The 13,516-nt window shown below is 52.8% G+C and overlaps 2 protein-coding genes across 2 annotated transcripts; one reads left to right on the top strand and one right to left on the bottom strand.

The window, feature by feature from the left end:
* Positions 1 to 6,683: 6,683 nt before the first annotated feature.
* On the bottom strand, positions 6,684 to 8,178 carry SPBR_03721 (solute carrier family 39 (zinc transporter), member 7; the record flags this gene model as incomplete). The annotated part of the gene is made up of 2 exons (XM_040762011.1): positions 6,684 to 7,194; positions 7,271 to 8,178. The coding sequence occupies 2 exons, from the start codon at positions 8,176 to 8,178 to the stop codon at positions 6,684 to 6,686; spliced, it is 1,419 nt and encodes a 472-aa protein (XP_040622783.1).
* A 1,192-nt stretch (positions 8,179 to 9,370) lies between these two features.
* SPBR_03651 (phosphatidylinositol-specific phospholipase) lies at positions 9,371 to 11,317 on the top strand (the record flags this gene model as incomplete). Its single annotated transcript, XM_040761941.1, has 1 exon — positions 9,371 to 11,317. One exon carries the CDS (start codon positions 9,371 to 9,373, stop codon positions 11,315 to 11,317), a length of 1,947 nt encoding a protein of 648 aa, XP_040622782.1.
* Between the last annotated feature and the right edge of the window lie 2,199 nt (positions 11,318 to 13,516).

Below are 13,516 nucleotides of genomic sequence, written 5' to 3'. Positions count from 1 at the left end.
AGCATGCACGCAAGTGTAGAAGTAGGGACAAATATCCAATGTCCAATATTCTGGATATATAACTGTTGACGCAATGATGATTTGAACGAAAGACCAAAAAAAGAAAACAAACATGAGAAGAACTGGGGCATCCCAAGTTATATACAAAGAATATCCGTTCTGGGTAGTCCTCGACCAACAGCGGAGCGTCATCGCACGCCATGCCATAATCAATATTCCATAAGCAGTCTTACCAACGAGCATTCAGGGTCTGGCTGAAGAAGAACGGTAACCTGGCGACAGCTTCGAGTTCCTCTCCCTGTCCTCCTCCCTGGAGAAAGGCTAATGCCTCGAGTTGAGGATACCAGGGCACCTTGGCCATCAAAGCAAGGCCACCCGTCTAACGGCCAATGAGCCTGGCAAGATCATGTTAGTCGGCTGCCAGTTCCACATGGCCATGGTTGGGTGGAGTCTGTTGACACCAACAACGGTGTAAGAGACCAGCCCCGATCGAGACATGGGAACGAGCTGTTGGCCCCAGCACACACGCCAAAAGCTGAGTCACATTTGGGGCACAGGGAGCAGGTCAATAGTCCGTAACCGTTGGTCTTGGTGTGGACGTCGTACTTTGTTCACAGACAGGCAGACTACTCCGTAGTCCAGCACGATCGGCTGGGGTGGGCGCCCTTGCCGGTGCACAGCTGCGTTGGGATATTGGATTAAAAATGGAGATCGGAGCGTGAAGGAGGTACAACAATGAACAAAGCGACGCAACACGAAGAAAGACGAAGGACGAAAAAAAGACAATGAAAGGGCCACCTAAACTGTCCCGATGACTGCAAGGTCGGCAGGAAACTGGCAGCGTGAATACCCGCTAATGCAGTAGGAAGAGAATCGGGTAGAATCTGGGCTGTACATTTCGATGGAGCTGGGAGGCTTCCCCCTGCGTTGGATTGGCGGCGTGGAGGATGTCAAAAAATAAGTGTCGACAAGCGGCTGGTGAAGGGCGTAGGGCGTGATGTCGTTTTCCTTGTCTTGGGGTGGGATAAAGGGGGTGTGGGGAAAAGGAAAGAAGGCTGGACAGGAGACAGCAGGGCCGGAAGGCGCGAGTCGCAAAGGCGCTACTCGCATGGCAGTCATCACTACAACATACAACATGGCACTTCTCCATGTTGAAAGTGCTGTTGCACTCTTACTTTTCTGGACGGCACCACACAAGCGCCTGTTGGCCCACTTGCCGTTTTGCCTTGTGGCCCTTTTTGTCGTTTTCGATGTCCGTCAGATGCCCGTAATTACACGTCAACGTCCGGTTTTCATTCATTACGACATGCCTCTAAGGGCTGGTGTTGGTTTCGTGGTGCTCTTTCCTCATTCCCACGATGACCAATCTACGGAAAGAAGATGATCCAACGACCGTCCCAAGGCAGTTACGATGAAAGCTGCCACCAAGATGTCGTGCTCGCACGTGTGCTTTTCCTCGGTGGCTCTTTCTTATTTTGCTTATTTTGGTTTCTTTTTCGTGATGATGAACTTGGGAAAGAGCAGCCAGCCCGCCTACGACAGCCATTTGCGCCTTCCCCAGTACCGGAGAGGCAGACCGACAGCCGGGGACGACAGCCGGACACTGCAGCCGTATACGTGGGTAACTCTTTCCCTACACGCAACTGAAAATGACGACTGAAATTCCGTGGTGGGAAAGAGTCAATGAACTATGTGATGTACCAGCGTTGTACACCATCCGCATAGACGACTAGTCGAGTGACTCTGCTCTACATCCAATAGTCTACCTGTCAGAAGACAAAGAAAATTTTGCAAACGGGGCTCTGTCATTCAATGGGCGTTGACTATTCCCCTTTTGGGCGTGTTAGTCACAAGAACCCCCAAACCAGTGGAAAGGACACCCCAGACCCGCGTTTCTACCCGCCCTGCCAAGCGCGACCGCTCTGCAGAGGATGTAAAGGATGTGCTGGGACTGATTAGTCGACTCTCCTTGACTTCATCTCGCGTCTTTGGTCGCTTTTACCCAGCGTTTCTCGTTGCGTCCGCATCGCAATTTCGGTACCCACGCGAGACGGCTGTGAACGGAGGCGTTCGCTTTCAGCCACGTGTGTCAGTACGCCCTAGCGAGATGCCCCTATTCGGGTCTATCAAGAAGCAAAAAGAAAAGGCCAAAAAAGAAACACGAGTCACGGCCGCTTGTTGTCTACGTCCCTCTATCTGCTGTTTCGTTGCATGCCTACCGCCTTCTGTCGATATCTGCCAGATTCCCTGCAACGGCATTGCCGATCTTTCGATCTTGTTAGCGGCTTGCTCGAAAGCATGTTCAAAGGCTTAATTACTGTTGGTAAGATACCGTTGTGAAGACAATGCGAAGACAATGTGCAGACTCGGGGGTGTTCGTCTTGCAAAGTTATTGTTTGTTGTCATCGTTTTTCACAGCCCTCGCTGCTGACTCCTCACTGGTCGTTGCTCACCGTATTCTCCTGTCTCGTCTCTTGTGTGGCCTAATAATCGGGCCAATTGTCCCCTCGATGCCTAGTTTCTTACTTTTGTTCCGGCTTTCGCTCGTGAGACTTGCTGCTTTCTACGTTTCTGCATCAATACTGCATCGACCCGCCCTTGCCATCCTGCTGTCGTTGCTGCTGTGTCAGTCGTGGCTGGCTTGCCGATAATGAACCGGTGGGCGTCGAAAGTCCAGACATGTGCTGGCGTTTCAGATTGTCGCCAAGCACTGTGGCTTTCAACTCACCGGTTTTGAGCCACTGTCGCTTCCAATTAGCCAACTGCGCTTAACGGACTGGTTATGCTTACCTGATAGTGTCTGACAAACACAGGCTGACAAACGTCGTCCAGAGTCACTGCTTAGCATTTTGCGTTTACGTGATACGCCAACTTCGACTTGGTTTGGCTGGTTCTTTTTTTGCGTCGCTTTGTTTTCGTTGTGTGTATTTTTAATCATCGTGACTTGCTTGACGTTATGCTCCTTGTCTACGCGTTGTTGCGATGGAAGACCTATGTCGTCAGTGCCGTTCGTCAAAACACGCTCAACTGACGACAACTGTCGATGTCATGTCTAGAAGCAAAGTCTGCAAGCAAAGCCTTGATCGTGTCTGCCCAGAATATGAGAGCTTCTGGTGTCCATTGAGGTTCTCATCGCGAGCACAACACCACTACCCGCCTTCTTGCCAACCACCGCTGCTCTCTGTGTTGTGAGATTTGATATCAACCACACGCAACTTTTTTTCACGCTCTGCTTGCGTTTTGTGTCACCGTTTCCACATTAGACTTGCTTTTGAACTTTCAAATCATGTCAACCATGCAACCTTTCACTTTTTTCAAGCTGAAATACTCTTGTACTTTGTACTTGCGCATCTCCTTTAAAGAATACGGAGGTGTATCGAGTGGAGTGTGGGGAGGAGAACGATGGGGCCCGATATCGCCCATACTTTTTAGCCAAGCCAGTCACAATTTTCCCGAGACAACTACCGTGTGGCATCGTGACGAAAACGCCTAAAGTAGAAACATACCAAAGAACGGGAGGGGAATTCATGGAGAAAATATAAGTGAAAGGGATTTCTGAAATTATGGTGTCATTTGACGTAGTTGAATATAAAACGTAAAAATGTAAAATACCAGAACATAAACATTCATCATACCGTCACGGAAAAGGCTTAGCTACGGCTTAGGGACAATTCTCCAAGATGGAGAGAAGTCTGGCCGTGTTAGTGTGGGCGGAGTTACATCGTAATTGCTCTGACGGTTTAAGCTGTGGTCAAGGCGCTCAAAGGAGTAAGCAGACCAATACCAATATTCTTCGAAATACAACTCGGCGTCCGCCAGTTCCCTTACATGGATTTTGAAAAGAACGAAAAGGTAAAACTGGAAGGGCCTCATGTGTACACGTTCTAAAACCGATAATATCAGGCAACACCAGATACATCAGACGTAAGCCTTGCACGATAAGCCGGTGCAATCCAGGCCACTGGGAGCATGTAATCCACGGTTTGAGCTGACATGGACAGTGACAGGAAATTTCCACAAGAAACAAACCGTTAGCCAATGTTATGTCGAAACAGAAGACACGACGAAATATAATATATATAAACACAAAGTCGTTACTATACAAAATCAAAAATAAAAGCGGAGGACTGTAAAACGCTCCACTGAAGCTGAAGAGCAGGTCCGATGGCCCAGAACGAGTCGCAACATGAGTATATGCAGACGAAGCAGATATTTGAGATTGAGGGCTTTACCAGCGGGGAAACGAGCCAAGCGAAGTCTGGAGCAAAGTGGAACTCTCCATGCAAACGGTTGCATCAATCATGTGTTTGCTTTGTTTCTTTTTCGACGTCGTCGACTTCCCGTAACCGCAAAGCCGTTTCTAACCTGTGTTTCCGTTTTGGAGTTTTGTTTTCAATTTCCGATGTATGATGTGCTTGTTCCCTTGTGTTGCCCCCCGGCTTCGCACTTCGGTAGAAAGTTTAATGAGAACAGAAATAACAAAAGTGATCCTCCATGCCGTCTTGACATACAGATCCGTCGACGCGCCTTGGCAGATCGTGTTCTCTTGCCTGACGAAGGAGGCGAAGCTTGAATAAAACTAATACACGTCCGTCAATAAGCCGCGTAAGTGCAGTCCACTCACATGAAAGCGATTCAGCGACGATGTGACTCTTTACAAAATAACGGGCATGCACAGGCTCCGCTTACGGATGCTGGAAGTGGCCGTGAAGAAAGAAAGAGTAGAAATGAACTATCTCTGCTACATACCGTAGCGCTGAACTACCCCATTTTGACCAGGATAAAGGACCTAAGAAATGAAGAGTCACGTCTTGAAAATTTTTATGAGAACCATATGAAAGAAAACGAGAATGAAGAAACAACAAATTGACATTATATTTTGACAAGTCACAGTACCAAGGAATAACTCTGGGACGAAATACGAAAGCACATCTTGCGATTTCGGACTGCTGTTTGGTCACACTACCATTACGTCGTAATCGTCGTTGACAGCGCCAAACATATTGGCAGCAATAACATGGTTAGTATAACATGGCAGCATAACTACTGCTCGACAGTCTTGGCTGGCCACTTCAAGGGCGAATTGAGTCAAACAGCTACTGCCAAACTTGTGCGACACAAATTGGAGTCCCCCATGCAAGACTTCTCGAAGCCGTCGACCGAGCCCCAATCCTCCTTTTGTTGATCTCGCTGGAATTTCGGAGTTGGAGGACGCAACGCCTGCCCTACGAGGGAAGCTGACGCCGAAGGATCTCCGTAGGAGAGCTTCTGCGGTTAGGCGTTGTCAATGGTTTGTCAAACAATGTTCCCGGTGACCACGTGTGTTGTCTCTCTCTTTCTCTTTTAACAGAAGCAAATGGCGGCGGCTGGGGCAGACCCTGCATCTTAGATCGCTGCGCATTTTGCGCGACAAAGCACTGGCCATCCTTGGCTGGTCCCAATTAACCGGCTCCGGTTCCTTTAACACCGACGGGAGCAGTTTACAAAACAGACGCCTCGCAAGCTCTGGATTAGGCAGTCTTTCCAGATACGGGTTTGGTGAACTGTCCTCGATCCTTCGTCTTCCATAGCTTCCGAAGGAACGTAATTAGGTACTCAGGAAACGGCCCGCGCAGCATCTCTTTTTCGTACATGGAAAGCTGCATGTTTGCCTCTTCCAGAGACACTTGCCACTATACGGAATCAATTTCACGACTGGCTACGAATTCTTTGGGTTATATGATCTTCCGCCGGGCCAAGATCGATTACCTTCTTTATTCCAGATCCGTGTTTCATTCTCTTGAAACTCCCCACACAACGTCTTGCAGAAAATCGACAATGATGTAAAAGTGCCTTATTTTAATTCTTCTCTGTAATTGCGCGTCAGATAAATCTCGGAGCCAATGGGGCCTGTCGACTCTGATCGTCAAACCGCTTTGCCGCTGTCTGGGAAGGCATACTCCCAATACGGATACCACACTCACCGTTGTCGCCATCCTGGTCGGAGTATACCTTCCCTGCTTCCTATGCTCGAGACCTAGCACTTGCTCTGCTTCATCCAGTTTTGTTACGAACATAAGACCGCTTGTGACTCTTGGGATGGTGTACTCTGCACTATTTTCGCCCCTCTCCGTCAGCTTACGGCGTAGGGCGCAGTGAGAACTACCACAGGGACACGGCGAAGGCATGGCGAGAGCTATGGTGTGCGGGAGCAAATAGGCAGGTGTCGGAGTAAACAGTAAGCTCGACATTTAAAACTTCACTTAGGGTCCACTCTGGTGACATCACAGTGTTGGAGGTAGCCCTTTTCTATGTGCGACGTTTGCCGTAATACCCGCGACGGAGATGCGGCGATCATCCGGTGTGCAGAAACAGCTGCAATTGCGCGAGCCCGACTGTCCCTCACGTAAGGAGCATTGCATCCCGAACGAGACAGAAGCATGCAAAACAGTCGTTTATATGCCTCATTCGGACGGCAGAGCTATCCTGAATCCAATGCAACCTTCCCGGTATAGTAAACAAACGCCAATCTACGAAAACAAAGTCGTATTTCGTCCAGACAGTCGTCTTTTATGTTCTGAAACCCTGTTCGTCCCGTCTATGATTGGGACTGATGCCAGCCCCTTCATTGTTGCCGAGCATGCTGTGTTATGTGATATCCAAAGTTCGACACATGCCGAGCCGTAGCCCCCCCCTCTCCTCATTTAATGCCAGGAGATGTACAGCATAATGCCCGCGCCTGTCGCAATCGCGGCAAACTGGATCAGCGTCTTGCGCAGCTCTGCTAGCTTCGTGCTGCCCTCGAGGTTTGTCTCCAGCAGCTCGGGGATCACCGCCACTGTGCCCACATACAGGAACGTGCCCGCCGTGAACGGCAGAAGCATGTCGCCCCACGTCAGACTCGTGCCAAACAGGCCGGCCTCGACCACGCCGTCCGCCGCCGCCGCCGCCGCCGCCGAGCTGCTGTTGCCGCCAAACTCCTGGACCAGGATTCCGATGACGGTGCCCAGCAGGGCGCCGAGCGCCGTCACGAACTGCGCGCCCATGGCCGCGCGCTTGGAGAAGCCGGACTGGATCAGCAGGGCAAAGTCGCCCACCTCGTGCGGGATCTCGTGGAAGAAGACGGCCACCGTCGTTGTGGCGCCGATTGTCGGGGACGCGTAAAAGGAGGCGGACATGGCGAGGCCGTCGGTAATGTTGTGTGTGAAGTCGGCACTGCAGGAGAGGGGCGGAACAAACATGTTAGACAGAAAACCTAGTCTTTGTTCTTCTGGACACCGAAAGTGCTTACATCAGGTTGAGGTAGCCAGACAGCTTGACGCTGGCGCTCGCCTCGGGCACCGCGACGGCCTTGCTTGCCTCCCCATCCTTCTTCTCGGTGCTGCTGCTGCTGCTGCTGCTGCTGCTGCTGTTGGTGTTGTTGTTATTCTTGTTGCCGCCCTTCTTGCCGCGCGACTTGGCCGAGCCAGACGCCACGTCCGACGACGTGGTCACGGCCGTCGCACTGTCCTCAGGAGTACCGTGGTCGTGGTTATGGCTGCCGTGGTTGTGGTTGTGGTCGTGGTCGTGGTCGTGGTCGTGGCCGTCGCCGCCGGTCGCTATCCGCAGGCCCTTGTCCATTGCCACAAACGTCAGGAAACCGACCAGAATCGCCACGCCCAGCAGCAGGTTGCGGTTCGGCTCCACGAGCACCAGCCGTGCCCGGTCTGCCCGCTCGTCGTCCTCGCCCACAAAAATCTCGGGAAGCAGGTGGAACAGCGTATCGCCCAGCAGGCCGCCCACCGCAAAGGCCACCATCACGGACAGCGAGGCGGGGTCGATGTTGGGCGGGCAGAGCGCCAGCAGAAAGTTGGGGGGACCGGAAATGTAGAGCGTCGCGAGCAGCGCGTTGACCGCAGGGCTGCCGGGGAACAGCACCGCAAAGACCTTGGCCGTTGTCGAGGACGTCGCGCCGCCGTGGCCGAGCTCGCCGCCGTACCGCCTCAGCTTCTGCTGCCCGAGCGCCTGGACCACCTCGCATTCCTGCAGCCGGTCGTTGAGCGCCTCAGAGCTAATGGGGTACGGGATGGCGGTCGAGGCTGCCTTTGTGTCGGCAGAGGCCGTCATCGAAAACGCGAGCACGGCAAGTGCTCCCAGCGCAAACACAAACCCGAAGCGGCGGCGGCCATGGCCACTGGGCCGCGAGAAACGGAAGACCATCGCGTCCGGTGTCGGTGCCAGTAGAGGATGACGAGCTGAGAGCGACGCGTGAATGAATGTCGAAAGGCGGAAAGGGAGAAGAGTGACAGGAAAGACGAGAATAAAGAGACACAGACGAAGCCGAAGTAGCCCCAACTGCAAACCGTGGCGTCGTTGGACGCGTTTCCCTAGCTGAAGAGGTGGGACAAGCCAGAAGGCCGGAGATTGGACCGAACACGAGAATGTCCAGGCTGCTCAGCTCGAGAAAAGGGGAATGCTTGACAGCTAAGCTACGCTGATGTCGCGTGACCTGCAATGACTTCGTTTTGCGCTTTGTGGGCTTCCCTTTCCCTTTTCAGAGAGAGGGTGGGTGGGGGCTGTCAGGGGAAAGAGCTCGTCGGTGCGTGCTCTTTGGGTTCGTCTTCCTTCCCCATTCGCGACATACGTCACTGGTGACTGCCCTTGTTGTATTTTGACAAGCGGTCGTTCTTTCCTCATGGTGCTCGCTCAACTGAATCGTAAATAAACAGAACTCAACCGCTGATTTGCTCCTTTTTGGCTTCATTCCCCCTTTTCATAGTTGATGCATATTAGAACTTTCAGCCGCCTTTTCGGGCTCCGGCAATGTTTGGTGCTGTCGAGACGTTTGCACCACTGGCAGGGCCTCGACGAGCCCCGTGTTCACTTTTTACGAGCCTCGCAGCATCCCCTCGCGATCCCCTTACACAAACCGTACCACCAACCCGGTTTTGCAAATGGTTCTTTTCCCGGACGGAATTTGGCATCGAGGCCAAAACAGTGCTGCCCTCCATCTTTCGTCTCCACTCTCCAAACTATTGTGTCAATGGGCCAGCAGCAGCTGAAAAGCTGGCTAGACTATGCGGCTAAAACTTGGACAAGAGAAGAAGGGGGGTTCATGTGAGGGGCATTCGTCACATTGCCATTCGTTTCATGTTCGAGAAACTTGCTACGAGTCCGTGTTTCTGGTGAATTTGCACCTTTTCTCCATCGTGGGAGTGCTTTTATTCATATCGCTGCAGCGAGCCTTGCAGATACAGAGTCTTGGCAGGAGAAACCTCGCATGTTGTACCACAATCTCAGCCTGTGCTGCTTATAGACAAGGCTGGCCCTAAGAAGCTCGCTTCGTCAACGACCCTGAAAAAGCTACCCACCCTCGGAGCCAAACGTTCGCAATCGGCCCCGCCATTCTACCATGTCTTGGCTCCCCCACGGCAGGTCAAAAACAGGCCTGCTCTTCGACGACGGTCATGGCCAGTCGGCTACCGTGCCCGCCGTGGCTGCATACCGCGGCCGTCTCTGGTGCATATGGACCGACCTCGACGGCCAGCTCTGGTACTCGCAAACCGGTGGCAGCGGCAACGAGGAGCAGTTTGGCCGTCCTGTGCTGTTCGCCGAGACGGGCTTGCCGGTGATGGCTAACCTCAATGGTGTGCTGCACATGGTGATTGTGCAGCCTGGGTCTGGTCTAATGACGCACTTCATCCATGACGATGACGATGCAAGTGTCGCCTGGGCGAACCTCGGCCCGCTAGACGCCGACGCGGGACTCGTGGCGCACTCGACACCTGCTATTATTGCGTTCCACAACAAGATCTTCCTCGTTTTTCTGCGTGACGGCCAGTTGTACTACACGATCTGGTCGGCTCTTGGCCCTGGCGCGCGGCAGTGGACGGTGCCACAGCTGGCGGCTGGTCCCGAACAGCGGTTTCGAGGCATCCCGGCCCTGTTTGTCTTTGAGGGCGTCTTGCATGTCCTTTGCGGTGCCGACACGGAGGAACGCCACATCATCGGCTTCCGTTACGACTACATTGGCCAGACATGGACACAGACGGACGATGTGTCCGAGGGCCGTGCAGCGACGGGTGTCAGCGCCGTGTCCTTTGGTAGCAATGCCTACCTGGGCATCATCGAGTCAGGGCCGAGTGATGAGACGCATGCTGTGTATGTGGCCGCGTTCAACGACGGCGTCTGGGCGCCGCACGAGCCTGTCGCCGACACGACAGCTGCCGACCCGCCGCAGATCACCATTCTCAACGGTCGCGTGCACTGCATATTCAATGACAACACCAAGACGCGCGACCTGCGGTGGTACTCGCGCCCCGTGCTACAGTACTCGCTGACGTCGTGGATGGCTGGCCTTCCTGACGATCAGCCCGTATCCAATTTCACTATACCGGGCACGCACGATAGCTGTGCACGCAGCAACATCCCTTTTGTCCGCACGCAATACCTTTCCATCAGCCAGCAGTTGGCTCTAGGTATCCGCTTCTTCGACTTGCGACTGCGTCGCCATAAGGATGGCCAGCTTTACTGTTACCACGGAGGCATCCCCATCGACTACCCAAAATACCTGTCGTTTGAGTCGGTGATGAATGCCATATGGTCCTTCATGTCGCCTGGAGCCAATCCTGAGGATGCTTCGGATGTGCCTCCGCTGACTGAGACGGTGCTCGTTTCCATCAACAACGACGACCACTCGAAGGAGCAAACCGACAATCCGGCTGTTTTTTACAGCTCTGTGTCGGATGCGATTGCCTCGACACCACCGTGGCCCAACGGACAGCATCGCTGGTACACGGAGCCGTTGACCCCAAAACTCGGTGATGTTCGGGGCAAGGCTGTGCTTCTGCGGCGGTACGCAGGTGACCCGGCCATCCAACCAACTGCGCGGCAGGGCATGGATCTCTCGGCCTGGCTGGACGATAACCCAGACTTTACCATTGTGACACCGACGCAAATTCGCATACGTCTGCAAGACAAGTGGAAGTTTGCGTACCGCATTGCCCTCCACGACCTGATTGCATCCAAGGGCGAATTTGTGCAGAAGATGATGGAGAATGCGAGCAGCGGCAGCGCAGACACCGACGAGCCGCACGACTGGTACATCAATTTTTGTTCGGCAGTTGGCGACCCGGCTGAGCACGGCGAGATCGCAGAGGCCAAATGGATCGCGGTCGGCGCTCACAGCCAGTTTATCGGCAAATGGGTGCCCGGAATGAACGTGCTGTCCAATGAGTACTTGCAGAAGAACTACGGCGCGACCAAAGGTCGGGCGCGCTTGGGCATCGTCAACCTCGACTATCCAGAGCTGCCTGAGTCGAACAATGTTGTGGCCCGGCTGATCGAGTCGAATTTCTGATTATGCTTGTGTTTATTATTTTGTGTACTTTTGCGGATTATTGGATCTTCTTGGCTTTTGTTTCACTGTTTTCGATGTGCAGCTGTCTTTTTAGACAGTATTTGGGTACACACTCACATTGGGTACATATTTACGTGCGTGGACAATTTCATTTCATCCGACACCTTGCGTTCCTCGCATTGATGATCGTGTGGTTGCTAGTAGTAGGCCCATCACGGGGTATCTACTTTACTCCCTACTAATCTTCCAACACGGACCACCCGTCATCAACTTTCATGAGTTTGCCACGCAAGTTTCACGAACATTACACTACCACTCAAGAAGCCGCTGCCCATTTCCAGCAGAGCGTTACTCAGTGCTGCAGCAAATTGTGAAATGGCAGCTTTGTGGACCGATTCGCAAAGGAAGCTGTGCTATGCATTCATTCTATCAAAATAAACACAAGTGAAGTGGTGGAATAACAAGCATAACAAGGTTGCTGGAATGTGCTGTCACATGTTGTGATTTCCGGATCTTCTCCTACCACACGCCCAAGCCTTATCAGCCATTTGGGCCGCAAACCTGGTTCACTACCCTACCGAGCCTACCTGCCTGCCTGCCTACCCTGTCGAGCCGTCCACCCATCGACAGGATACTTGCCGTCCTCCGGGACTGGCGAAGAACACCCCTGTCTAGTGCAATTGGGGCCGAACAACAAATCCCCGCCAGCACATAGTTCAAAGCATTCAAACATAGACGAGCACCCACTTTTTGTTTCTTTATTTGTTTTTTGTTGCTATATTTAAGCACAACAGGTATTTAGGCCATCTGTGGGAGCATAGAGCAAAAACTGCCAAAGACTGACAAAAATCTACATTGGGAGCAATGGGACAAAAGGACTCCAAAGATAAAAACTCTCACGGCCTATAAAACCGAAAGCAGGCGATGGCGGCAGAACGGCGAACAATAAGGGCTTCACTATTCTCTGCGAGCGCAAAGCCGGTCATTGGCCTGGCTCTCAGTCAGCCAACAGCGCCTGAGAAAACTCTGCACAGTCCCAGTTCAGTGGACCCCACTGTTTGTGTTTGTTTGCTGTGGGCATTATTGGAACAACGTTGATGACTTTGAGAACGGCCGACACTGTGTTCCACTCTTTGCCTTTTGCTACCTTGGCATATCGACGACAGTTCTGATCTCATATTGTGGGTGACTCGGCCAAGTCTCGACAAGCAGCCGGCCCAAGTACTTTCTTTTGAGCCCAAGTATCTACCCCCTCTGGGAGTCTTTCCGAGCGTCTGTCAGCCATCCAACCTGTCATGACGGCCTGCCTTCCGGAATGCGGAAAGGGATCCAGTCAGTGGCGATCGCTGGTTCCAGAACCTCGATCCCTGACACCAAAATGCCGGACCTAGACGTATACGTATGCACGCTGATCGAATAAACAACATCAACTGCCCTGACGCACCAGGGAGAGAAAGAAACAGACGGATTGAGAAGCGATTCTAAAACGGACACAAAGGAAACATCAAACATCCCAAGCAAAGAACAGACGAATGGCCGTTGGCGAACGATTGTCGTGGCTGCAGGTACGCGGCCACCAGGGGCAGAGAGAGGGGCAGAAGGGACTTCCATAGCGAACTGCGATTGGATGCTTGACGGCGCCTCCATTTTGGCCATCCCTTACTCCTGCGCGATGCGTCCTTTTTCTTCTGTCTTTGAGCCGAGCATCGTCCCCTCCTTTCCATCGCCACTAGTGTAAGGTACGGGTCTAGGCTTAGGACGGACACGCAACGGCCCACTTCTTTGTTCGACTGGCTCGCATGGTCTCCGGCGCCGTTCTTGTCCAGAACTGCCTCGACTGCCTTCCATGGAGGTTGCTCTCCGTCGAGCTTGTGTTTCTGTTGTTCCTACCAGGTTCCTCCGGTGTGCCCCAGGGTGTGGATCGCAGAGCCGTGGTACCCGCGATACCCCCCTGTTTACCCACACTGTCGAGATCGACAGAAACCGGGAAAATATGCTAGGTACGAGTACGTGCCGGCCGGCCGTCCACGATGTACTACTTCGAGTATGAATACATCGATCATAGAATCTGGACTACGACAACGCCCGGCGTGGCCAGTTGAGCCGATTCGAGGAGATGGGCGATGGGCAAAAAAAACGCAAGAGCTCTTCACGCGGCGTACATTTTGTTTTAGTGAGGCACGGGAACTTTTGCGACTG

Source organism: Sporothrix brasiliensis (genome assembly GCF_000820605.1).
Source record: "Sporothrix brasiliensis 5110 chromosome Unknown Cont14, whole genome shotgun sequence".
NCBI classification, from domain to species: domain Eukaryota; kingdom Fungi; phylum Ascomycota; class Sordariomycetes; order Ophiostomatales; family Ophiostomataceae; genus Sporothrix; species Sporothrix brasiliensis.
This window is presented reverse-complemented; position numbering and strand designations above follow the sequence as displayed.